Source organism: Gymnogyps californianus, chromosome 8, assembly GCF_018139145.2.
Source record: "Gymnogyps californianus isolate 813 chromosome 8, ASM1813914v2, whole genome shotgun sequence".
NCBI classification, from domain to species: Eukaryota; Metazoa; Chordata; class Aves; order Accipitriformes; family Cathartidae; genus Gymnogyps; species Gymnogyps californianus.
The window spans coordinates 29,871,458-29,898,877 of NC_059478.1; the positions used below are offsets into that span (position 1 = coordinate 29,871,458).

General features: G+C 41.5%; 1 protein-coding gene across 1 annotated transcript; it reads left to right on the top strand.

Moving 5' to 3' along the window:
* The first annotated feature begins 1,573 nt into the window (after positions 1-1,573).
* On the top strand, positions 1,574-26,334 carry PODN (podocan). The gene is made up of 11 exons (XM_050901211.1): positions 1,574-1,610; positions 4,159-4,418; positions 6,141-6,234; positions 7,830-7,894; positions 12,117-12,226; positions 14,494-14,650; positions 16,628-16,743; positions 18,760-19,417; positions 22,126-22,274; positions 24,133-24,333; positions 25,658-26,334. Exons 1-10 carry the CDS (start codon positions 1,574-1,576, stop codon positions 24,305-24,307), a joined length of 1,821 nt encoding a protein of 606 aa, XP_050757168.1. The 3' UTR covers positions 24,308-24,333; positions 25,658-26,334.
* Positions 26,335-27,420: the final 1,086 nt, after the last annotated feature.

Here is a 27,420-nt window from a genome sequence, read left to right on the forward strand (position 1 = left end):
CATGATGCCTCTCTTTTTATAATGTCCTGTAGTACCTCTAGATGCTATGTGACAGCTAAGTGCTATATTTATATAACAAAAACACAGATAAAAATGCACTTTTGGGGAAGGGTGAATCCTGCTCTCCTCTCCTTGTGGCCTGCTCTGGCATCAATAGTGAGCCAGGTAATCATCCCACTCTTCCTTCTCTCTGTCTGCAGACTGGGGTAAGATGGGGTGGTCCCCCAACATAAGCACACTTTTTTCCTCCTCCCTGAAAACACTGTGTAAATTTTGTTGTATTGACTCAGGGTACTGTAATATAGAAAGGGTAGTAGGCAAATGCATCCTGATCTCTGAATCACTAAGAAAAAGCAGCCAGCTTTGTTTTGTTTTTATTTTGTTTTAGAAAAACACTTCCCACACTAACACTTGAAACTTACACGTGGCACAGAGGGGGATCAGTTCCAGTTGATATGAGCCTGGAAGAAGAGAGGGAGGAAATAACTTAATTGCTTTAGACTTCAGTTCAGCTGGAGTTGAGAGAAAAGAATCAGTGTCCCTTATTTGGAATTCAGCAAGAAGGTCGTGTTCTTGGTGAGGACAGATCCTCTGCAGATTTTGTGGAGGTACTGTACGGAGCGCTGCGAGGCATTCACAGAACAGGTGGCTTTATATTTAAAATAGTAACTCTGCTGTCAGTGACAAAAAGTTGTGTTGCTTTCTTGGAAGTATTGCTGCACTTAGAGCATACTGTGTTATAAACAGCATGTTCCTCTCTTTTTTACCAAGAGGGGAGAAATAAATGTGAGGCTTCTGGGTTAAACATGACCAGGGCTGGAGTGTGTGTGTGTGTGTGTGTGGTGGAGGGTTGTTTTGATGTTTAGTGCTGTAATATGGGGCTTAGAAGATAAAAAAAGAGATGGGGTACATGGGGCATTATATCAAATTTGGGGACTTTGCCTCTAAGATATTTGTAGTTTCAGCCTATCTATCCCTGGTCCCTGAAAATCAGTTGATGGGTTGAAAACCAGGGGGAGTTAAAGGGGAGGGAGATGAAATGCAGGAAAAACTGCTGATCTGTCTGTTCCTGGCTAATTTGAACCAGACCCCCAGGGAATGGGAGGACATTCCCACCTGGAATTCAGATTTTGTGTTGAATGCGGCTAAAATTAAAGATCTAGTAACAGATAGTGCAGCTCCGGTATCCCGCAATGAAATCTTAAAGCACACACCGACTCTGTTTCTCCTCTGTCAGTTCCAGCATGCTTTCTTTTGGCATCTCTCATGGATCTTGCAAACTGTGTTGACAAAAAGCAATGGGAGATTGTTTCTTCCCCAGGTCTTTATATTCAGACTATAGCTGCTTCCTCTTTCCTAGTCACATTTTCCCATATGGTGACTTTGGAAAATTCCTCTCCGATTTCGTTGGGAAGTGCAGGAAACTCTCGTTGGTAGAGGGTTGCCTATGACTCTGTCTCATTCTGCTGCTCACATCTGGAAAGGATCTGGCTTGGAAAGGGGAGACTCGCTCTGAGCTCAGTGCATGTAACTGACATGGCATGAGCTGAGGGAGCCTGTGGGGGCAAGAGCAATGTTGTTCTCCATTCATCTGATTTCTGATAGCAAAGGTGAGTTTTTCAGCACTTTATTTTTTTTTTAAAAGCTGGATTGTCAGACAGCATCCAGCAGCCTGCCCTTCAGCTGCAGCTTATAGAAAGGATATTCAATGTAAGTAACAAACTCAGTTAACCTGTTGATATTGAAGGAGAGGATGTTTTTCCATCTGTGTGTGTATGTACTGTGAGAATGTGTGTGGAGAACGAGATACAGAGATGAGATATTTTGAATGTGATTCTGTTGTTTATTGAGGTAACTGTGATCACTGAGAAGCATACAGTAACTCCTGAAACTTCAGCTTGCTTCTTGAGACTGTGCCTTTTGTAGCACTCTGCCTCTGGTGCTGTGTGGCAGCAAAGTGCAGAAATCAGCAGTGGTTCTGTCTGGACTCGGAAAGATGCAACCACAGAAACCCCTGAGCTGGTTTCAGTGTAACTTCAGTCTTTGGGTGGAAGGACCTGATCCAAAGCCCGCTGACAGCAAGGGAAGAGGACTGACTCTAGTCAATTTTGAGCTACTCCTTTAGAAAGGTTTCTTAATAAGGCTTTGGATCAGGCCCATGGGAATGAGTTGAAAAGGAGTGCGTTACTTCAGACTTTCTTTGAACTAAAAGAAAATCAAAATTGTGCCTGGTTTTACAGCCTGCACTCCAGATGCAAGCAGATGTTTCTGTATCCAAAGTGTCTCCCTGTGGCACCAGAGCAGCATTCACTTCAAAGGCATTGTAGCAGAAGCATGCATATTGATGACAATGGGGTGAGATTGCCTCAGAAATTTTAGTGTGCAATAGATACAATATTTCATGTTAATTTTTTAACATCTTTTCAGCTATATATGTGCAAGTCTATAGAGCCCAATACCAACCATGATCTAACTGTGTGCTATGGGAACTGTGTTGGTATTGTTACAGCAGGGCTGGTTGTGACCTGCATATAAGAAGTTTTTTTCCCTTTAGTTTCTTTTCTAAGTATCTATAAGGGGTAAGCTGATATATAGGAAAAATACTTTGTTAGAGATCTGATATATCATACCTTCTGAGATTATTTTCTGTAAGATTTCTGAAATATTTTCTGAGATTAGGTCATCAAATACTAAGGATTTTGCTAATCCACTGTTGGCATACTCATATGGCCAATTTTGATCTCACTGTTAATATCTAGCTACCATATAAGGAACACCATCTGATTTCTGGAATGTTTTATAACGGAGATTAATTTCATTATATTCAGCTTTTACAGATATGGAAGCTGTGGAATAGTGGAGCAGGGGGAAGAGGGATCAAGCAAACAATGTTAAATGCTTAAAATGAGCCAGCATGTTGGTAGCAAAGACCAGGACCAAAGCAAAACCATCCACGTCTCGGGATGCTCTGTCCTGTAGTCCTGCCTTCTCCCACTTCTTCAAGTATAAGTCGGTGTTTAAAGAAATTATTTAAGATTTTAATGACTGTGACTGAGAGCAGGATCCCTCCAGTGCTTCCCAAGCACCCAAAGTCTGTGAGAGCCCCAGAGAGAGTTTCAGCTGGTGCAAAGCAGCAAAGCCCTGTGGATGTAAATGGAGGTGTGCCAGTTCTGACGGCTGCCAGTCTGGCTCTGGGAGGTTCTTGTTTCCGATGCAAAGAAGGAACCTGGGCTGGCAGAGGTGAACAGAGTACTTATTTCATATTAAGGTCATGAATCCATTGTGCTTTTTTACCTTAAAAGATCAGGCTAAATAAGAATTTCTCATCACTGTTGAATACTTCTGCAAAGAATAGCCGAAAGGATAAAAGACAAGCCATTACCAGCCCTTACTGAAAATCATTACATATGAAATCTGAGAAGGGCAACAAATGAGACCGATGGGGCTGCATTAGGGCCAGCTGGCTGGTCCAGTAGATATTCAGCTTCTGTTTGAATTATTTTAACCTGCTGCCAGAAAGATAAAAGTTGAACATTAGTCAGGCCTCTAAGGTTCAGATCAGCACTGTCCAAAATCAGTAGGAAGCCCATTTTGTTTTCAGTATCCATGAGATTTTGTTATTGTTCGACGCACGTGAAGCAGCCCCTCTGAGAGGCATCCTGAGAGCGTGAGTCACTTTTCCAGCATACCTTGTTTACATTAACGAGTTTCTTATGCAAAACTGTGAGGAACAGTACGACCAACGGTTACATAGAAATAACATTGCATAACCTCCTCTGTAAATCTCCGGGATCATCTGGCGTTTCTCAATATGAAAAAAGCAATAAATAACTTGAGGAGTCAGGGACGGTGCGAGGGACGCTGCCAGGCCGCCGGCGGTAGCCGGGGTCCCGCTGGCGGGCCAGGCTGGCGGCCCGGGGCCGGGCAGCGCCGCTCCGTCTCATCCCGGTCCCCAAACCGCCTTGAAAGGACGTGAAAGCACCCAGGGAAGGCGGGAACGCAGGACGGCGGCGGGGCTGGCGCCTCGGGCTCCCGCGTCCCCTGGGCGGGAGGTGCGGCGGGGGGGGGGGGGGGGGGGGCCTCTCGGCCGGGCCGGGCCCGGGCGCTGCCGCCCTCTCCCGCCGGGGCCTGACGCCGCGCCGTGCTCTCGGCTTTCAGGGGCGATGCCCGCCGGCGGCCGGGCGCTGCTGGCGCTGGGGCTCCTGGCGCTGAGCTGCGCCGCCGTCCGCCCGCCGCCGTCCGCCGACAACGACTTCCCTGAGGGCGGCCCCGAGCGGCGGCGGCGGCCGCCCGGCCCGGCCCCCGCCTGCCCCCGCGACTGCGGCTGCACCCAGGAGGGCGTCGTAGACTGCGGCGGCATCGACCTGAAGGAGTTCCCGCTCCTGCTGCCGGAGCGGACCAACCACCTCTCCCTGCAGGTAAGGGAGCCGAGCCCCGGCCGCGGGTGCCCGGGCCGGCGCGGACCACCCAGCTCCCACACGGCTGCCTCCGGGGTCTCCCGGGCCGTGCAAGCCCATGTCCTTGCCTTCGCCTGAACCCGGCTCCTTCCCGCTTCCTTCAGAGGCTTCTCGGCTTCGCGTTGGAAGCAGGAGGTGCAGCAGGCCCAGCGCTCGTGCTCGACAAACGCGCCAGGTTATCGGCATTAATTCTCTCTCCACAGATCCAGTGAGGAAAAAAGATAGGAAATTTTTCTGCTTATTCTCTCCCAGCTCCAAGAGAAGAATTTTTGTCCAAGCTAATAATTACTGTTTCTAGTGAAGGCGTTTCATTTTGAGGTGTCTTTGAAAAGGATGGGCTAAATTACTTCATTAATGAGAATTTTTCTGGCAGCACTACATGTTAGTTAAAGTGTTGTAAACACATTGTACCAGTCCAGACACAGACCCAAACAGTGTCCCCCAGTGTCCCGTCTCTCCCTGCAGCACATGGACTCAGCAAGGAGCAGGCATAACATGGCCGAAAGCCATCCATGACCATCAGTGGCATTGCCTGGTGCTGTGCTTGCTGGGCTGCCTGCAGCCAGGAGACTAATGTCATGCCTGCAGCAAATGGTTCCGCTGCAGAGACGTCACGTCTTGTCAGGATAAGGGCATGTAAGGATGTGAGATTCAAACTTCAGGTAGAAGAAGCAGTCTGTCCTAGACTGTCGGCTGGTTTCCATGTTCTGCTGTTAGTTAAGTGCTCCCTATGACCAGCATTTGGGCGGGCATCCTTTCCCTGCCTGTGCTCTGACACCTGAGGGCATGGGCGGGCCTGGAGTGTGGCAGTCCCGGGGCTGTTCCTCCTCTGAGCGGTGACGGTAGTTCCAGGGTTTTCAATGCCTCTTTGGCCCTTAACCAACTGCTTTTTGTTTATTGCTCCTATTTGCCAGTTCTGTTGAATGGATGAAATGCAGATTTTGTTCAGAGCTTTCCATCCAAGTGCAGCATAGTTAGAAAAACTGTAATGTAAGCTGGCACCTTCCTCAGCAGATGTGTCCCAGGCGTGTGCTAGCCATGGCTTCCGCCTCTACTGCCAAAAGCAAAGAAGCTTTTTGGAGCAGCAGCTGTCACTTTCTGTGTATTGGCCTGGCTTCCAGCACAGTGGGTCCTTGACTGGTCCCCTAGATGCTAAAACACTAGAATCACTCATTAATGGTCACAATGTTAGTCAGCATGTTAATGAACATCTGATGGCAGTCGCCTCTGACAGTAGAACCAGAGAAAGTGAGCCCAGTGTGACTCTCCCTGCCCATGTGGAGTTGTTTTTAAAACAACACGTAAATAACAGAAGTAAATAAACTTGGAAATCCACAGTGCCAACCTTGTAGCAAATGCTTTGCTGCAGCTACGAGGTTTGGCTGTGGCAGATGGATTATAGGCCTTGCCAGGCATAATCACACTGTTTGTGTGCTACCAGTGCGTAAGCCGGATATTTCTGGAGATGAGCACAAGCTACAAAATTTGGTTCAGGCCTTCAAATGCTGCTGGGTTTGGATGTCTTGGTTTTGAGATCTGAGTTTGGCTCATTACGGAGAGAAGTCTTGACAATGATTTGACATGATGGGTTCGTTTCCAAATTTTATTGGAGTTCACAGTCTGGGTTTATTCGGATCCTTCTTGGATTACTTTGCTGATGATTAATACTCTCCATTTTCTTAGAATAACCAGATAGAAGAAATCTTTCCAGAAGAGCTTGCTCGTCTTTACAGGCTGGAAACTCTCAATTTGCAGAACAACAGGCTAACTTCAAAAGGTAAGCTGGCAGAGCCGTGAAGTGGACAGAGCCTGTGCCTCCAGACCACCAGCTTATGCAATGAGGCCAGTGACAGCTGATAAGGAAAGCCACAGAGTGATGGATTGACTTGGTTGGAGTGGTTAGCTATAAGCTTCACTCCTTTGGCCATCACACAGATCATGGAGGCACTTCATCATCTGAAACATAATACTCAGTGTATAAGAATGCAGCCTTACTGAACCAGTGGAGGAGACCTGGCAGCAGCACTGTGTACTGTGGCGTGAGATCTTCTCATCCAGGAAACTCCCTCTGGTCCCACAGGCACATCAATGCAATGCACTTTAGAACCAGAAATGTCTGCACGCTGAATGATTTCCTTCTGACTGACCTTGTTTCTTAATCCACTTGTTTAGTTCGGTCTAGTCAGTCAGTTAGTGCAGTTTAGTCCAGTTTCAGGCCTTGTCGAATTTCGTATGAATACAAATACAATATATTGCAAATAAAGCAACTTCTACCTTCCTTCTAAATCTGTTTTGATTTTTGTAGGCAGGTTTTGCTTGCTAAGTCATACGCTTATTAGAGAAACTTGACAAGGAGTTAGTAAGGAAAGCAAAAGAAACAGAGGAATTGGAGAAAATAGTAAGAGAGGAGGATATGCAATACAGAAGATATAATTGTTGTTAACTGGTGTGTCACCCAGTTGCTCTGGATGCTGTTGCTATCCTTATTCCAGTGATAGAGAACAGCCTTTATTCAGAATGTGGGCATATTATGCATGGGACCTAAAACACAGCACTCTTACATAGCACAAGGAAGGCTGTGCTTTGTAGATTCAGACTTTGACATTATTACCTTTGGGGCCTGATGTTTCACAAGCTTCAATGCAGCCCTGAGTTTCCAATATGTTTTGACGTGGGAAATAGCTTCACCTTTGACTTAAGGTTATCTAAGTGCCAGGTGAAAACGTTATTTGCAGCCTTTCCATTGTGACAGCAGTTGTGCTTGTCTGATCAGCTGGATGTGGAGTGATTCAGCTGAAAATTAGTAAGTATTGGGGGAGGGTAAGCTCCGGGTTGGATCCGCTCTCTGAGCTGGTTACTGCCTGGCTATCTGGATTGTGGGGGAGCAGAACAAGAGAAGGGTTATGACATGCAGATACTGGTGTTATTTTGGCAACATCATGGTCGTAGATCAGATTGATCTGATCATTAAACAACCTCAGATTATGTCTTTCCAAGAAAAATGCTTTGCAGATTCATGAGCAAATGACAAACTTCTCAGCATGGTTGCTGTGAGCACCGGTAATCAGCCGTACAGCAAGTCTACACAGCTCTGTACCTTACCTTTGCCAGTGGGGTTGGCCACAAGCCTTGCATGCTTAGGATTTTTAATGATCTTCCATTGCTCTTAACAGTCTGTGGGTTTTTGGTTTTTTTAATTTAAAAAAACCCAAAGACAACAATAGGTCTGAGTCAGATTGTTTCAGTGGCAATGACAAATATTTAAATCTCACATTAAAGATATTACCTGAGAGAGAAAGCTACCCTCTGGTATTTTCACTCAGAGAGGCAATAAGGTGCCAATGTCACTGATTAGTTATTCCTGTTTTTAAGGGTTGCCGGAGGAAGCATTTGAGCATCTGGAGAACCTGAATTACCTGTACCTGGCAAACAATAAGGTAAGAGGCTCACAAGGTTTTCAGAGTTCTTTTCTAATCAGGTTCTGAAAGTTAAACAAGCAAGTCTTCAATTCTTTTAAAATATATATCCTACATAAGTAAAATTGTGCTAAAGTGATATTCTAATGCAGGTTCATCTAAGGTCAAGACAATCAGTTAGTATGCTAAAAAATTAGAGGGTACACATACCGGTATATTTTGAACACTTATTTATTTGTGCAGCTGGTGAAAGGTTTCCCTTGTGTGTGTAGGGAGGTACAGAGAGCCCCTGCATTTATAAATTACTGCTGTCTTCAGTAGGCTTTGGATCAACTGCATGCAGATTTGGTAGCTGCCTGTATGCAAATAAGCTGTGGGGTAATGATGTGAAATGCTGCTTATCTCATCAGCTGAGGCTGTGAAAAATTTGTGAACAAACATATCCTAATACCTGTGTTTGAGCCATCAAGATCTGTAAAAAGCTATCCAGTTTTCCCTGACTCCTATTCTTACTAGGTTTGATGGGGCGGGGGGATACCCACACACAGTGAAAACTGCACAAGTTATGAATTTATTTTTAGCTGCAGTGGTAGGAGCTGAATTTCTTTTTTGATGGAGAAGATCCTAGGTGCTTTCCTGTTAATGACCCAAGTTGAAGTTCATGACAGAAGCACATCTTCCCTGCCAAGGCTAGGAAATTAAATAACTTCTCACATACCCTTACATCTGGGTGGTTCCCATTATGGCTTTCTTTATCCCCAATGATCGTCCACAAATATTTGCTACAGAAGAAACTGGGATGCCACAGAAAAATATAAGTTAAAACATCAGGCAGAGCTGCTTTTGTCTACAAAAACCCTGCCCTTCCATCCCCTGCCCCCCTCCCCCCCCCAAATGTCTGTATATATATTTTATTATCCTCTTAAAATCTGTGACCTTTTGATGTTTTGTTTATATACATGTGGCCACATTCAGGTTTCAGCCAGGCCAAGACATAACCAGAATCACTCCATAGATTTCTGTATGGAGTGATTGAGAATAGAACCCATTCCTTAGTACAGTAACATTGTGTTCTTTTCTCCCTTTCAAGCACCATTTCCATATAACAATCTTGGCAGTTAATAACTCCATAAAAAGGAACAAGCCAGACTGTGACTAATATTCCAGAACTTTGCACTCCAATTTTCCCTGTGTGACAAAACAAAGTGTTTGGTTTTTCTGGCTTTACTGCAGAGAGAAAAGGATCCCAAAAGAAAATGCAAACATCAGCGAATGTCAGAACTAGTTATAGTGAGAAGTTGTGGACCCACAGAAATAACACATTTCTTTATAAATCACAAGCCAGGACAAACCAGATTGGCTTCAAACTGCATCCACTCTGCAGCAGGAAACACTGCAGATCAAGTAACTGTGGTGTCTGGAGGAGAGCAGGGATTTGCTGGTAGTTTGCTCCTTGTTTTATGGATTATCTTAATGCTGCTTTATCTCCAATTGTGATCCCGTCAGATGTAGCTAAATTCTCTTTCATTAAACTAGCATAGTTGGTCAGAGAAAAGAAATATCATAACAGACTAAAAGCCTTCTGTGGCGTATGAGTAACAAGTACTTCAAGTAAAGAACAGATGCTATAGTTTCCTTTTTAATTTTTCACCCCACTGTCATAATTTGTATCTATCACATAGTATCCACAGTAAGCCTTGTTAATAACAGAAATCTCTTCCACCAAACTGTAGATCAGGTCCTGAGCTGTCATTATTATTTACTATAAGCTGGTGATTTTGGTGACAGAAGGTTTTACATTTCCCCATATCCCCAAAGTGGTATGGGATTCACCTGGATCCAGTACTTCTGTTTATATCAAAGCTTGTTATAAGCAAGAAAACTTGTTCCCAAACTGGTAATAACTTTTGTATAATCCTTCGGAGTTCATTGGTTAACTCATTAGTTAACAGTGGAGAAACACTATCTGCCATATGGAAAGGAAGATCCAGCAGTAAAGCTGCAAGAAAATTGCAGCTGGAGAAATGCAGAGTGCTACTCTAGACAAAGCTACTCAGTCAACTTTATTTTTGCTAACAGTTATAACAATCCAACATTAATCCTTCAAGCAGTCAACCAGTGAAGATCAATTAGCCTCACGACTAAGTGCTGAAATGCCAAAGCAAAGTCCTGAGCAAGTGAAAACTCTTTTTGGATGAAACTTCTCTTTCTTGTGGTTCTGATGTCTCTCATTTCACATATCTGAGCCATGCCCTTTGTTTTGTATAGAAATTATAACCTAATAGACTGTGTTTCAGGAGAAAAGCTTTAATGTGCCACCGTGCATGAAAGTGATTAAGTCTGTTCCTGTGTCTGAATTCTCAATATTATGTCACGGTAGAGACTTCTTTCTTTCTGAGGCACTGTCAGACCTTCCTGGTCAGAGATGAGTGCCTTTATCCGCTTCCCTGAAATCATATCTCCCAGATCAGGAGGTGAGAGATTACTGGTAAAGCCAAGAGCAGTACTGTGGCAACTGTAGTAATATGTAGAATGCCTATTGCCACTGCTTACGTACTATCTGGAAATGCTGATAGGAGCATGATTTGTGGGAAAGATCTTTTTTGTGTTTGTGACTATTAAACATTTAAGACAGCTTAAGGATGGGGGTTTTGGCACAGGTGAAAATGGAAAACAGTAAGTAATGTACTTTCATCTTTTAAAAAATAGGACTGTATTATGAGTCCAGTAAATTGCAAGTTCATGGATATAGTCCATCAATGCACACTGGACAAACTAGTAGAGAGAGATCTAGGCACCTTTCGGGTAAGTACATAGTTTAAGGCTTGGGTTAGGCAGTTCTCCAATAAGTGTCTAAACACATTATTAATCTTTTAAATATTTTCATTTTTACACTATTATTAATAACCAATTGCAGTTTTATGGTAATAAAAATTTGAAAAATATGTTTTCTCATCATGTGAGTCTTGCTGTGCCTTGCTGGCTGTAAGGACTAAGTTCTGTTTCATGCAACAGTGCTGTGAGGAAGAAGCTTTACAGATTCAATGAATTTCAAGCTAGAAGGCAGATCTCTTCCATTGCCTGGAGTTTCCCATCCTGATCTCAAAGCTTTAGATGACAAAGAATTCGATATCTCCCTAGAAAAGACGTTCTCTCCAGAGCCCTTCAGAGTGTACATAAAATATTATAAGAGTGGTCTCATTAGTACTATAGTTAACATCTGTAACCACGGTGATTGTACCTGCCTACTGCAATTCAGTAGTCTTCTGCTTATGTACTCAAGGATCATATACTACAGCATTGTGTTAATAATTTGTTTCCCAAGGGCTTAATCTTGATGCATAAATCTTCTGGGTTTATGCTTTCCAGAAGACTGTCCTCCAGCCTGTATTGTGACCTGTATTCTTGGTTTCTAGGTGAATGACTTTGCTATTAGCAGCCACTCAGTGAACCCAGCTATTCTATTATCTGACTGCTCTGTAAAACTGAGCTTTTTTAATCATTAGTTTTCACTCCACCAATTTTTGTTCAGATGCAGATGTGCCTAGCGTTATTTTTTAAAATCACTGATAAAAATAGCAATAGACCAAGAGCAAACACATCAAATCCTATTCCTCTCGTCAACTATAAAGTTTTGGAGACAGGACCTTTCTGTATTTTGTTTCTGATACATCACTTGTTTAATGCACAAAGTATCACTGTACAGTAGGTCTTTGCTTTGAAGTCCCATTTGATATTCCATCATCTGGCTCAGAAGCATCCCTGTCCTTTGGGAACCTGAATCCTCCACTGAAAAGATCATTGTAAATGGATGCAATATTGGAACAAACATATGAAGTGACACTCCCCCCCTCCCCCCCATATACTTTCATAAGAGGGTAAGTAGTAGGCCACTGTGAGGTGGGTTGGATTTTTTTGGCACAGCAGACTGAGGAATTAGGGACAATAATAAGCAAACTGTTTGCTCTCTGAATAACAATTTCTTGATTTCTTCCACCAAAAAGACACAGGACTCTTCCAACCAAAACAAACATTCACATATCTTGGAGCAAAAGTATGTCTCCTTCCTGGAGAGATTAGTGAGTGAGGACAATTTGTTTTCGTTCATACCTTCTGCGTTCAGTTTAGTTTATTTTTGCCTGTTTAGAGAAAATAAATTTGCAAGTGTTTTGTTGCTGGTCTAATACTTGGTTAAAGCATTTGTTGCATTTAATTGGAATTCCCCTGTATATTTCTTTTACAGCTAACAGTGGCTCCGAAATTCCTACCAAATACCTTGATCAGTGCAGATTTTGCAGCCAATTATCTCACTAAGATATATGGGCTAACATTTGGACAGAAACCAAACTTGAGGTAAGGGATCGGGAAGTAAAACAATAGTGTTTTGCCACTGCTTGGATGCAGTTGGTGGGTGATAAGAAACTATCTGGCTGAACCATGTTATCGCTTACTTATGTTTTTTGGAAAGAAGCTGACTGGCTGTTATTCTCAGTACGAAAGATCAAATAATCTCTCAGACAAACACATTCCAAGGGCTTTTACTAGCTGCCAGACACTTTTGCATAGATAAAAATTGAATTGTCTCCATTTTATTTGTGTATCAGTTATGAGTTGAAAGGAACAGTTTTGGTTTCTCAAAATGGAGATTAACTGTTTAGAAATCCCTAGTTTTATTATAGTCCATTCATTTAAAAAAATAGAATCAGGTTGAGTGTATAGTACTCAGTGCAGCTGAATATAACTCAACTATATTAAAGCTAAGCACTTCAGCACCTTCAGAAGTGGTTCACACCCTCAGATCTGGTTTCAGAGGTCTCTCTGCTGGTTTCAGGTTGTGATTTTCTCAGCTGGATCCAGTGCAGCACATTGGCGCATCTCAAATTCAGATGCACATAGACCACCTCCTGTGAGATACGGTCTTTTCCAAAGGCGTTTTGAGTAATCTGTACAGACACTGCAGCATGTAAATCCTGCAAAGACATCTCAGACTCTGTTGGTAGCAATTTACACATCCAAGTTTGGAAGCAGTTAATAATAGCTGACCCAGTTGAGCTCCTAGAGCCCAGTCTTGTGATGAACTGAAGAACTCTTCATTCCCACTGAATTCGTTGAGAACTGAAGCTACTCTGTGCTTACTAGGCCTCTAGCCTCGTAGACTCTTGGTAACTGAAAAGGCTGAGTCACTCACTGATTTCTGGCAATATCTCGTCATGAAAGAAGCTAGATTTATACATGTGTTCTTCCTTAATCTGAGTTGCAGAAGCTGCTGTGTTTTGATTTCATATTAAAATTCTTGCACTCTTCTGAAGTGATTTTCACACGCTCCTATACCAACACTAATTTTACTCAGAATAGTAACTTATTGATTTCCAAGATTGCTGATATAAAATCCTAACACAGTTGTTTCAGTTGATTTATTTGCCCCCAGCAGAGTTCATGGTCTCAGACTTGATTATTTGGAAAGCAAGGTTTTCAGAAAGGCAAATATTGGTGAGTTAACTGACCATGCAGGGTGAACATATTTTCAGTGTGGCTCTGAACTCCCTGGAGTGTGTGATCACACGATTGTGTTTCCATACTGAGCCTTTCCTTCCTTCCAGAAAGATGCTGCCAAGTTCTCTGCAACTGGTAGAGAATCCAAGAACAAGTTAAAAAATCACACTTTGACACTGTGCTCTTTTGCAGTTTTAACCTGTCTCTGCAATTTTAGCTGCCTGCTGCATCTTGGGGTAAACACAGGAAAGGAAGAGATAATCAAAGTCAGCAAAATCCTATAATTTCTTTTGTTAAAAAGAAGTCAAATGAATTCATTTAGCAGTTAAGCCAATGAAAAGCAGGAATAACTTCATAGGGGTCCATTGTTTTATACAGAATTAAAAACTATGTGAGAAAGAATGAATCAATTTTTAAAAATCTGATTGGAGAAACTCTTCTGTGAATATTAACGGTTAAAAGTAAGAAGGGCAAAGGGGAAATAAGAAACCCTCTTTCTCTCCATTCCAAAGGTTCATTAAAAACCCAAAATTCTTCCAGATTGAGTAAATCTGCTGTCTTTCTGTCAGTACTCTATGCCTTTCTGAGTTCTAGGAGGAGGAGAGAAACTGTTTCCTGGGGTATTTCCAGCCTTCATGGGAGCAGAAAGAATGGAGGGCTGAGAGACGACCCTTTCTTAAGAGATCTACAGGTTGACTTTGCAAGCCCAAGAAGCCCAGATTTGATTCCAAATAGAAGTTAAAATTGGGGGCATATCTATTAATTAGATGATATGAGTTCTAACCCTCTCAAGTGAGGCCACCACACTGACATTCTGTGTTTCAAAGCACTGCACAATCCCAGACTTGCACTCAGTTTCTTGTTAAGAAGATAAGGCTACTTGTGAAATTTGTATTCACATGCAGGTTTGGATTTTGAATAGACCTGAATTTCAGAGAGTATTTGGACCAACCATTTGGTTTTGCATCTATATCCCTTGCTAAATTAAAGGGCACATTTTAAAAACAAATCTAATTATCTCAAGGAAAGAAGACTGAAATAGAGTTTTTAAACAGCTTTCTCTTGGTAAACAAAAAACCCCAGATCTCACTGTCTGTTTAACTTTATCTTTTTTCTCCTTCCAACAGATCTGTGTATCTTCATAACAACAAACTTTCAGATGCTGGGTTACCTGATAATATGTTCAATGGCTCTGATAATGTGGAGATACTCATCATGTCCAGCAATTTCTTGAAGTATGTTCCAAAGAATCTCCCTCCAGCACTATATAAATTACACTTAAAGGTAACAACAACAAGGTTTTGTATTCCTTTATGATTGTGACAAAAAGTACTGTGTTTGTGTGGGATTCAAACCACACAGCCAAACCATTTCAGTGCACTTGGAAACATTCCCAGGCCCATTGTAAGTCTCGTCTGCTATATCCTCAACAGTAGCTGTCTCCCATGTCCTTACTTTTTTGTTCATAAGTAACAGTGTGTTTTTGCAAAACACCAGAATGCTCACAGGGGACAAAAATGCTTTTCTGTGTTTTCAGGGGAATGTATTGCAAATGCCTGTGTGGTAGCATTGTTGGTCTCTTCCCTGCATATAATGATACTAATACATATTAGTACAAGAAGGTAGATCATTCTCCATGGCCATCCAGTGATTGGCCTCCCGGTTAAGTTTGCCACTGACGATGCTGTTTTTCCTGACAGCTGCTTACCCACTATGTACTGGCTTTGCTCACTAATTCGTTTCACATAGACTACTGTTTCCTAGCATCAGTGATTTTTGTTTGCTACTGAACTGGCAATTCAGACAACACAGAGAAGGTTTGGATCAGTGATTCTGTACTGCTACAGCTTCTCCAGCAATAGTGCAATAGCAGAAGTTGTGGTATTTACTAGTCTCCAGCATTTTTAATTCCATGTCATCTGATTTCGATAAAAAAAAATCATCATGTCTGTGCTAGAGATCTCAGCCTTGTTAACAATGGGAGAGCTGCAGCAGTGGGGAGTCCTGGTTCCGCTTGCTCCTAGTGTTGACAGCTCCTTGGACGTACGTAGACTGGAGTCTGTTAGCCCCTGGGCTTAGGCAGTTCCGTGTTGCCTCCCAGCTTTCTTTTCCCTTGAAGGTTTCACTGCTAATTCCCATTAAAGTCTTGTAGAAAACAGGCTTCTCCAGCTTGAAGAAAAGTAAAGGCAAACAGTCTGATCCTTTAAATTGCTGGAATTTCTTTGCAAAGTGTGAAGTTGTAAGTCCCCTGCATTTTATTGCCATTTATAGGTAATCAGTATCTCCCAAAGGGGTCTCAGACTTTGAGGACTACGCTTTGAACTTGTATCCTTCCCTGCTGTCACCAGTTGTGTTAAGGACAGAGGAGCTGAGGAGAGAAACGAGCATTTTGTTTTCAAGTGCACTGCCTGTCAGTAGTAACATTTACCTTGATATTTTGACTGGGAAAAAAACAGGACAATGAGAAATGAGAGACAGCCAATAGTGGACCAAAAGTGTCCAAAACGTGTACTTTAGATGTGAAAGATCTTTTTTTTTCTTTCACTATTCATTGAGACACTCAGCCAAATCTGTCTGTGGTGATATCCACTTTATATTAGTTGGCACATGAATCTAATCCAGTCTGTCCATCACATTATTGTGTATACGTGGATTGTGGGAAGTTTAACAAATTCAGTGTCAGTGTTTTATATATCCTTTTATAATTCCTACAGTTTCTGTATGGAATTTCTAAGTGGAATTTAGTTTCATATTTTGTTTGTGTCTGCCTGCTGGCTACTCCAAAGCCACACTAAGGCAATAGGACTAATTGTTTTGGAATCTACATTGCAAGAACTGTACCTTTTGGAATGCCGTTAATGCTGGAAGGATGGCTGGTTCCCAGCTTCCAACCTAATTCTTCTTTATGGTGAAATCTGTCTTACAAAATTCAGAAATTTTGAGCAAACTCCAGAAGTAGTTGCCTAGATTACATTATACATTTGCACATAGGTGGAAGGACTACAAATACAAAGTAAAACTGTCCAGGGGCGGGGGGCAAATTCTAACTCCTTAGCCCAAAGATTCCATGGGGAATCAATAAAAATAGGTTGTAGTATTTCAGTCTAGTATTTGTATTTATTTCTTAAGCAGAATTATAATGCCCCTTGAAATATGTCTAGCCCTTTTGAAGTTTAATTGCCTGGTGTTAGTTGAGCAGAACCTGAATGTCCTATGTTGTTTCATGCCAAATAATGTGCTTTGTGCTTCTGGTGACTCTAGAACAACAAGCTAGAGAAGATTCCCAAAGGAGCCTTCAGTGAACTTACAGGTCTACGGGAGCTGTATTTACAGAATAACTACTTGACTAATGAAGGAATGGACAACGAAACTTTCTGGTGAGACTGAGATCTGTAGTTTGTACCTCTGTGTCTGTCTACCTCCTCTGGTACAGTAGTACATCTACTGAACAAAGTACATCTTAAAAAGTACATTTATTAAAAGCTGCATGATGTTATGCATTTCTCTGCTAAGTCTATATGAAAGGTTTTAGATGCAGATGCTGCCATTCAAAACCAAAGGTCTGGGTGAGTGGTTCGAATTCACAGTGCAGAATACTTTTATACAAAAGACACAACACTGAACATCAGACTGCATCACTCCCTGATTGCCACAGACCCAATCACACCAGGTACTAAGTGCCTTCTCGATAAAGGCCACCTAGAACAATGTTGAAAGCTGGTCTCTGATCTTCCAAACCACTCAAAAGTGAGGTTACTTGGGACTTTCCAGTTTCAAGGGCAGTTGACTGGAAGTTAAGGCCAGACCTTCATCTTCACTAAAGCCACTTCTGTGTTTCTGTGAAGGTGACTTGAAAGCAGCCACAGATACACAGTTGTGAATTCATCTGGCGCGGCTGTACCCCAGTGCAGATGATTGCTGGAGTAGGCAGGGATGCAGTGGTGCTGCTCAATAGCCAGATGGCTGCAAAAGCTTTGCTACAAACCGGTGCAACAGAAATAGCCTTTGGCTGTCCTAAATTTAGCCTGGGACTTAGCACTTCAAAAAGTTAACATTTGTGTCTCTGCTTGCACTGAGTGCTGCCCTTGTTCTGCCTGAAAATTCAGATCACATAATCTGTCCTGCCCATAACTTAATTCTGTAAACTTTTCTGATCTCCAGACAGGAAAACGTATCAAACTGTGCTTTCCTTTTCCACTTCCCACTCCCAGCAACGTTCCTTAGTAATTTACCATAGCTGTGTTGTGTCCGCCTCCAGGTTATGTTGGCCATATCATTTCTGTTAAGATTTTGATGAATAGAGTACAGTGGCTATAGCTAAGGCATCAGTCACAGTCAGCAGAGGGAGTGGATATTGCTCCTTGTTCTCATGATACTGTCTGTACAGCGCAGCAGAGTGCTGTTGAGATGTACCCAAGCTGAGGAAACGTTACAACTTGCAGCAATGAAGTGCTTTACCCAAAGAGTATATGTGCTCATTCAGAGCATGCTTGGATAGCTGTGAATAGCAGTGTAGTAACCAGTAAGTAATGCCTGCAATGCATTAGTTAGCGCATTTCCTGAAAACTTTCTAGTCACCTGCAGTGGGTTATGTAGTGCCATGCAGATTAAAAGTCTCATTTGAACTGAGAAACTGACTGAGATACAAGGGAATACAGGGCTCCTCAGCCGTGGCATATAATACCATTGATCCACATCCAGTTGGTATAAGTGGCTGGTCTGAGGATTTATTTTAGCTTCAACTGAGTCCATGGAATCCAGATTCAGTAGCTTACACAAAGCAGCTCTAGCCCTGACTCACTTCCATAATGCTGGAGGGTCAGGAGAAGTTCACTACCTTAGCCTAGGACACTGAATTAGCATTTCTGCTTTTCATAAGAGTAATATTTCATCATCTAAAAAGCAGACCTGCTTTTCAGTTTCAATATACACTTTCAGAGAGACAGAAATTACTCATGCTACGTTTCTGTGAAACTGAGAGCTAAATTCTGTGTTCTAATGGTGCTCCCATGGCATCTTTCTTGTGGTATTTGTTCACTGAAATTGCTCACGTGTTACTATCTGTGGTGTCAAATGAGAGAACAGTAGACTGCAAAACTGATCTCAGGTCTCAGCCCCGGGGCAGTTTGGATGTCTGTGGACTCTAGCAGGTTCTCTCGCTAGTGTGGCTGGGGAGCAATGGCAGTGCCTAGTCCTAATCCCTAATGGCAGTATGGGAGCTCCCTGTTTTGCTGTCCACATCAGTCATATCATGAGACAAAAAAGGGCGGTAGAGGGAGCTGTGCCGGGTAAAAAGACTCTAAAGCAAAGACTGTAAAATCCTAGGGGAAGTTGGTTATCGTTTCACCTTGCAGAATCTAAATGGAGAGTGTTTTCTTTCCTGCTTTCCCAAGGAAATTGTCTAGTCTTGAATATCTGGATTTGTCCAGCAACAACCTCTCACAAATCCCAAGTGGTTTACCTCGAAACATCGTCCTGCTCCACCTGGAGAAGAATGCAATTAAGGTGATTGGCAGAGATGTCTTGACCCAAATTAAGAACCTGGAGTACCTTCTGCTCCACAATAACAAATTAAAAGCCCGAGGTATTCACCCGTTAGCCTTCCAGGGCTTAAAGAAGCTGCACACTGTCCATCTGTACAACAACGTGCTGGAAAGGATTCCCAGTGGGCTGCCCCGGCGAGTGAAAACACTTATGATCCTTCATAACCAGATCTCTGAGATTAACAGGAATGACTTTGCTACCACTTACTTTCTTGAAGAGCTGAACCTGAGCTACAATAAGCTCAAAAGTCCCCAGATCCATCGGGAGGCGTTCCGTAAACTGAGGCAACTAAAGTCCTTGGATCTTTCCGGAAACAATCTCCACACTGTGCCCTTTGGCTTTCCAAAGAACTTGCAGATTCTCAAGCTGAAGGAGAACGAGATAAGCATCATCCCAAAAGGGACTTTGTCCGGGATGACAAAGCTGCGGGAACTCTATTTGAGCAACAATAAACTGAAAGTAAATTCAATTTATTCAGGAGCGTGGAGAGAACTCAGCAGTCTCCAGGTAGAAACATCACCTTCTCTAATTGTTTTAGTAATGCTGATGTCCTCGTCTGTCTGCCTAAGCCGATTTGTATAGCACCAATACTAGATGCGCTTGGTCTTCATGTTTTGGGCTTGCATTCTAACTGCTACACCCTCTGTTGCTAGAGTAGAAATGATGTGCTGTTGTGCCAGAGGTGGGTACCTCCCACTGCTGACCAGGGTGGTGGATCACCATGTGCTGCTAATTCTGGGAAATGTAAAGACGTCTCTGTTTCTGAACCCTAACGGTGTCCTGTATTTTCAGATAAACATTAGTGAATGTTGTCATTAAAGCTGAAATTATGCCTTTCAAATAGCTTGTCTCCCAAAAGATTTAACATGAGCTCTGAAGAGAGACAGCAGGAGGGAATGCATAAACAAAAACACTCTTAATTCTCAAAGCCCCCACATCAGCTTATAGTCAGACAGGCCAAGCTGTAGGATTTAGCAGCTCAGCTGGCTAAGGCACCTGGATAGCAGCTAGGAGGTCTGGATTCAATCAGCAGTCTTCTCATTTGCTTAATTGTTGGAGAAAGTTAAACACAAACCATAAGGCAGGCAGGAACAATCACATTTGTGCTGTGCAAAATGACCTTTCAAAATTGTTACGCTGGCTGAAGGATTTGTCTGCATTTCCTTTTAGGCAACAGCCTGTTTCCTGCAGTAGAAGGTATTACCTATGTCATATGGCAACCATCTAGGATGCATATGGTTAGGTCACTGTACAGGCAAAGTTTGTACATCTCAGTGCAGATCAGGGATAAGGGACATGAAGCATATGTCCGACTGGCCCCCAGTGTGTTTTCAGACAATCCAAATGTTTATTTATGTGAACATTTCTCTTTCTGTTGTTTCTGGGAATAAACAATAGCTTGTTTTTCAGTTAATGTGAATCAGCAATGCAGCAACAGTATCTGTACAGCCGTTGGTTTGCATCAGCTGCAGATTTGGTCCATGGCTTTAATAACACATTTTGCATTTGTTTGGTGCCTCACTGATGTGTATGTGTGTGTGTGTATGTGCGTGCAAATGTATCGAAGATGAAAAGTAGTCTGGAAGGAAGACGCTGTTGAGAATTACAGATGCTGGAATTGTTTCACCGCAGTAGCTTAATAAAATGTAGGCACTGTCACCTGCGTTGTTTTTTTCCCAAACAAAAATGGGTCATGAGACCTGTTAGGCAGCTTTAGTTGTTGGTTGGAATGACAAGCTTTCCTTCTCAAAAGGCCTGATTCATAGCTACTTCACATTACTTATATTCTACTGTCACTCCCCTGTAGTCAGTGTCAAGCCAGAGTAACGTGTTGCTGAATCAAACATTGGCCCTTCAGTTGTACCTACCCCACAGCAAACCCTGTTCATATTAAACAAGGTTAAGATAATAGCACATCCTTAAAATTCTGTTAGACTAACGGTGCATTTTTGGCTGTTACTTTTTTCTGGAACAGCATTACTACTTGTTAGTTATTTCCATGATAGTATATATGAATCTTTTTTATCATTAAGGGCTTAACTGTGCAATTAGTTTATGAATTGGTGCACTGGAGTGGATTTGACAAATAACCATCGCATAAGATCCTGATCGTGCGTGTACTTAGCATACACTTCAGTCCACACTGTTTCCATGGAAATCACTGAAGACTATCTGCAATTGCAGAGCTAGACATTTACATAATTGTTTGCCAGACTGGGATTATGTGGAGAATAAAAACACTGAAATCATGACAAGCGTTTGCAGAAGTGTAGCTTTGAATAATGTGTAACTAGTGTGTCAGCTTGGTGCTATGAAAATGCTACAATACAGGCTAACAAAACACTTCTGTTGATCCATTTTCTTGCATAAAATTCATCTGAGAAATTATCATGGCCTTTAGTCCTGATGTCTTCATACATTCTCCATGTTAGAGTATTTCCAGATGTTTTTATCTCTCACTCTAACTAGTCACTAACCTTAGCTAGTGAACTGTTTGCAGTAGCAGCTTCCAAGGAATTCTCATGTGTATCTGAAACCCAGTCTGCTTTTAATTCACTTAAAGCAGGCATGGGCTAAAGCCTGGGGACAGAGATGATGAAATGTTGGAACTGCTAAACAAAACAGCATCATGTCTCATGTGAAATCATGATGCTAAATAGTAATGTGCGAGAGCAGAATTGTCATGGCCACACTTACCTTGATGCAAATTAGAGGTATATTAAGTTAGTTTATGCTATAATAAATATCATTTCAGTTTTTCCACCATAAACTCAAACTGAACCTTTCTGCATGGCTGACAATTTGCAATTTCCACTGTACACACGGTGTTTGTCATTTTCCTCACCTCACCAGAAGGGAGAGGTTCTGAAGCAGGCTCACCAAAGTACCATCTGAAAAATAAAGCCCGTTTCCAGATGATTTTCAAACACAACAAATCCTGGATAAGCTTTGCGTAAACATCTCAATTCTGCACTGTTACCCTACTTTTTTTATAAGTGCGCATATATATATATATATATGTATTTTTATAGACTTACGTGTATGTGTGTACATATATAAAAAACAATGGATAAACTTCCAAAGGAGGGGGGGGGGGGGTGTATAGAGCCAGCCTTTGGAAGCTCATTTGTTGTCAAACTTAAATCTCTTTATAGAGTGCTGTTAATATTTAAATTCAATTATTTATTTGACCCCTTGTTGTCTCTTCCTTGCAGTCACTAGACATGGCTGGCAACCAGCTGACTTCTATCCCATCAGGCCTGCCAGAATCTCTAGAATATCTGTATCTTCAGAACAACAAGATCACAACGGTTTCAGAGAATGCTTTTGAATCCACACCCAAAATAAAGGGGATTTACCTCAGGTAAGGTCAAGTTTCCACTTCAACACACAAGATTTTTTCTTCTTCATCCACTATATAATTGCTTACTTTTTAGAAAGTATTTAAAATCCTAACTTTCTAAATAAGCAACTTTGTTTTATAGTAATGTATGATGAAACTATGTTCATCTGCTCAGAAAAGACATGGATACACATAATAAGCTCTTTCTGTTCAGAGAGTTTGTCCTTTCTGTGATTATTAGAATGGATTAGGCATGTTAGAAATTCTGGGAAATTAATGTTTAACATTATGTCATATTCCGATATTCAGCTGTGAGCGAAAAGTTTACAGTCCATTTGAAGGACTACAGCTTCGCCTGTGTCTGCTAGCCCTGGATTTTCACAAAATCCCCTTCTAGGGAGGCGTATATGACTACTCTTGAAGTTGTGCACATTCCCTTGATAGTTTTGTCAGAAACAGATGACAAGTAACTAAGTTTAAAAGCTTTTCTGTTTTTTTTCCTACTCTGTCAGTTGGATGAGGACTTTGTCTTTATAGGTGACAGATACTGGCCTTTTTTACATATAATGTCAACTCACAGTAATGTAACTGATTTAAGCAGAGATTTATACCACAAGAAGTGAAGCAAGAATCTGGCCCAGTAATATATTCAATTTTAATCTGATGGAACATTGTTGAAAATAGTGCTTAGAAGTAATTTATGAACCCCTACAGAATATTTGATTAAGCTGATCCAATGGATGTGTTCAAAAAGCCTAGGCTGCCTGCTGCACAAGACTAAATATGGCCTTATTTTGTCTGTATGCAACTAAACTGTTCTGTAGTTCTGAATAGTTCTGAAGCATACCTTTTTGGATGAATGATTCCATACCAAGCAAATAAAATTACAAAGTCTGGTGTAAATTAGAGCAGTCTGTCTATTCAGCTGCTCACATTTATGAGATTTTAGTGAATGCTTGGATGCAAACCAGAAACCACATACCACATTCTGTATTTCTATATAAAGAGAATAAAGGAATTTGCAAAACTGTTTTGCTAACATATTTAGGAGGCAACTCCACCCAAGCTAAGTTGTATTTCTTAATGGGAGGCTATTAATCACTGCAATGCTGTGAAACAATAATATACATCTGGAATATTAGACAGAATATGATTTTAAGCATGTTCGAGAGTAACAGACCAAGCAGTATATGTGAGAGGTTCTTGAACTGCAGATTAGTTTATATTCTTGGAAACCCAAATAACAGATGAAAAATTATTGCGCGTTGCTTTGTTTCTAAAGGGATACTTTGTACCAGGATTTTGAGTTTTGTGGGAGAAGAATTAAACTATCAAGGGATGAGACAGAATCTCATGAAAAAATCAAGTTTGAAATGTGGGCTATGGAGCAGATGCCTGTCTTCTCTGGGAAGGAGAAAGCAGATTACCTAGAGAAAGAATTTGTCGGGGAGGAATTCCAATATTATGATTTTCTTCCTTGCAGAATACAGTTACAGAAGGGGGAAGAGGGGCTGGGGCGGAGAACAGTAGGAGTTTTTTGAAAGCTCGGTCAGTGAACTTGAAATCAGTGGGAGATACTTAATGTTTCCCAATATTTTCCTGCAAGGTCCTTTGTGATGATACAGAGTGCTGTCAGCAAACTTTGTTCAGTCACTGCATTTGCCTGCTTGCTACTCAGTACCTGCTTTCCCTTCCTTTTTCCATCCAGAGGAGTCAGTACTCCTAGAGTGCTGTTGTGGGTCAGCGTAAAGTTAGAGTAACGCGGGTCAGTGTAAGTTAGAGTAACTCTGCAGAATGGTTTCCTCCTAGTCTCCTCATTTCTGTGTTGGATATAAAAATGGGTTTATTTTAACAGGAAGGCCTTTTTGTTTGTTTAAAGGTTTAATAAGATTGCAGTTGGAGCACTGAAGGAAAGTACCTTCCAAAACCTAAAGCACTTACAGGTACTGGATATTGAAGGGAACCTTGAATTCAGCAACAGTTCAAAGAATATGGATGACTCAGAAGAGGAAATGGAAGATGAGGAAGAGGAAGAAGAACAAGATAAAATGTGAACTCACACAATCACATCATGTGGGAGGTAACAACTGTAGTTTAGTTAAATCAAGGACCCAGTTCTCAGACTCTTGTGTAAATAATTCCAATTTACAAGTGTGATTGAAACATAACAAGTGGGTGTCTGAACCCTAGACTCAAAGAATTGCAGAATCAAAAAGGGTTGAAAATGCATTATTTTGTAAAGTGAAACAGTCAGTATGTATCTGTGTTTTATCAGAGGCAGTGGACTGTTCATAGTGGCTTCTGCTTATAGCCACAGCAGAAACAATAGGTAAATATGAAGGTCATTATTTACTAATTCTGATAACAAAAAATGAAAAGGCATTTCATGATATTTTTAAGCAACTAGTTCAAAAGGAAAACAAAGAACAAACTGTGAAGCTTACTGATGCAGAAGACCATGTGAGCTGAAAATGGATTAAAAAAATTAGATAAATTAAAGGAAGATAGACCCATTGGTGTCTGTTAAACATGGCATTAAGATTACAACCTCTATCTCAAGCAGTCCTTAAATCACTGACTACTCAGAGTGGGAAGATGATGCTATACCTGGCATATTTCTTATGGAAAGAATATCTACTTCAGGTCACTTTTGGAGATGGTATGCAGGGCTGGATTGATGCCTGGTCCAGGATAGCCGGTTCTCACAACAGCCTCTGCTTTTGCTACTGATAAGTCTTGGTGAGGGTTCATTGCTCACTTCACCCAGATTCACTGAAAGGCTTCTGGCCAGTTACAGGGTGTGATTGCTGCTGACTTTGGTTCCAGACTGGTAATTGAAATTAAGATCTCAGTATTCCATAAACAGTCTGGCCAGCCACTCTCTGTAGTTGAATCTTTTCTCTTTTCAACTGCAGAAGAAAAGATGAAGGGAGAATGATGTTTGAAGAATATGCATTTTTCCATAAGAAGAATAGGGATCTGCTTAATGCATCTCTTAAGCATTCTGTGTTCAAAGATGATGAGGTTCAAGACACTACTCTCTACTTTTGGAGATCTAAACTCTAAGACTTGAAAAAAAATGCTTAGTTTTGTCCCTAATCAATGTTTTGTCATGGAGAATGACATAAGGAATTGCTAGGAATAGTGCTAATACGCTGAAAAGATGATGGGGCTTGAAAAGGGCAGAAGCTACTTGGAAAGTCAAACGTTAGACCTCCTGGCTGGGCTGTATGAAAACTTTGTGAGACAAGAAATAAAAGACTTAGAGTACATATAACTTCCGAATCAACACATCTCTGGTTTGGTTTGGGGCACGTGTGACATGTCAGCAGGTACTAAGTTTAGCATATTCTGAATTCTGTATTCCATTATGTAATTGATTTTGTTTTTCTGATGTTTTGCAGGAAAGCATATGGAAAATTACATATATGTCTATGTGTATATATCTACACAGATATACAGGGAACACTTAGCAAAACGTGCAATGAATTACGCAGAAACTGTCATGGCACTGGGCCAGGCTCATGGAAGACAGTGTGTTACAGTGCCTTATTCAGGGAGAGACCCTGAATGCCTTTCCAAAGCTTCCAAATCATCTTATACAAGACCCAGGATCATAAGGGATTGCTCTGGAACTCACAAAAGCTGGCTTTTGTTTCTTCTGTTTCTCTTCCTTCACTGTTTCCATCTGTAATAACAATATGGGACTGTTTTGAACACATGCCTTCAAATGCTGTTTTTGTCACTGCATTTTAAGTGAACCATGTATATGCTTCTTTTCTTTTCCTCCACCCCAAAGAAGCTGTTGTTGATCAGGCGAGATGGATGTTTGCAGTAGTTTCATGTGTGGAGCAGTATATGAGGCATTTTGGTCATCAAGCAGCAGTAATAATTCTGGATGCAACTCTTCCTCTGTTATAACAATGTGTATATTTGGATGAGAAAAACAAAGTAAGGCTGGATCCCATAATTTTTTATCTCTACTGCCAAAGCCTGCAGTATATGCCTGTTTTAGAAAGGTTTTAAGATAAAACAATTGCTCTTGTGAATATATATAAAAAATTTGTATGTCTGCCTTCCAGAGCTTTGGTAAAGTTTCTGTCTTGCTGTTGTTTGCCCATGTGGCAGTTGTGTGAATGTCTCTGAAGGTATGTCCAGAAGATTGAGTAACAGTATGCAGTTTAATATATGTGGTAGAATTTTTCACATATTGTATATCATTCACATTAAGAGTCAGAAGTGAGACTAATGAAGCAAGAGAGGTAAGTGAGTCTGGGGTGTCTCAGGAGAAAACTGTTAAGTGTCAAGAGAAATTTCTTTGTGTAGTTCAAGTCTGGAGACAGTGCCTGCTGCCATACTCTCTTAAAGCCTCACCTATTTTATGGTGTTGAGTATTCTCAGCTCCTATTGGCATCATGGAAGATAAGGAAACCAAGGAAAAGAAGACCTACAGAGGTACCTGGATGGCAAGTTGCTTATTTGGTTATTATGTCCTTCATCTGAGGTAGCTAATCTGCTTGATGAAATGGTCTGTCTTTTGAGGATTTCTGATTGAACACGTGTTGTTTTGCATACTGCATTCCAGGATTTACTTGGAAACACAATTGGCTTAATTTTTTACCAGCTGTTTTTCCTGCTGGAGAAGATCTAGTTCCACACTCTCCCTTTGGGTTCCCATAGCACATGACAGTAATTTCAAGCTGATATTTCCTACCTTAGACAATTCAACACGATCATGAATCATAGAAGGAAAGATTGCTTCCTGAAAAAAATAAAAGCTTGGCCCTAAAAGTTGCAAGAAAACACATTTTTTGAATTTCAGCTATATAGCTGAGCAATAAAATAGCCTTCCAACTGACACTTGGGATAGATTTCTATGTAAAATGTTTACAGAATATAGCTCAAATCAATTAGCTATCTCCAGCAAACCCCAGTGGAAGTTTGGGCAGTCTTTGGTGAAACAGACCAATTTATTATACTCCTGAAGAAGCTGAGAATATGCAGATTTGTACAGTTTTATGGAGAACGGTTCGATTATCTTTAAACTTCAGTCCCTTACACTGTGATTCTGTGAGAAGTCGTGTGCCCCAGGCTCCCTTTGAATCCCTTGAGAGTCTGATGTGGTGAATGCAGGGGTGAAGGTACATTTTAGCACCTTGTAGAATCA

Excerpts from the sequence above, each read along its gene's own strand:
- PODN (XM_050901211.1), top strand. The coding sequence starts at position 1,574 with ATGTTGTTCTCCATTCATCTGATTTCTGATAGCAAAG. Across the intron at positions 12,227-14,493 it reads GGACAGAAACCAAACTTGAG|ATCTGTGTATCTTCATAACA; the intron begins GTAAGGGATCGG and ends TCCTTCCAACAG. Across the intron at positions 19,418-22,125 it reads GAGAACTCAGCAGTCTCCAG|TCACTAGACATGGCTGGCAA; the intron begins GTAGAAACATCA and ends TCTTCCTTGCAG.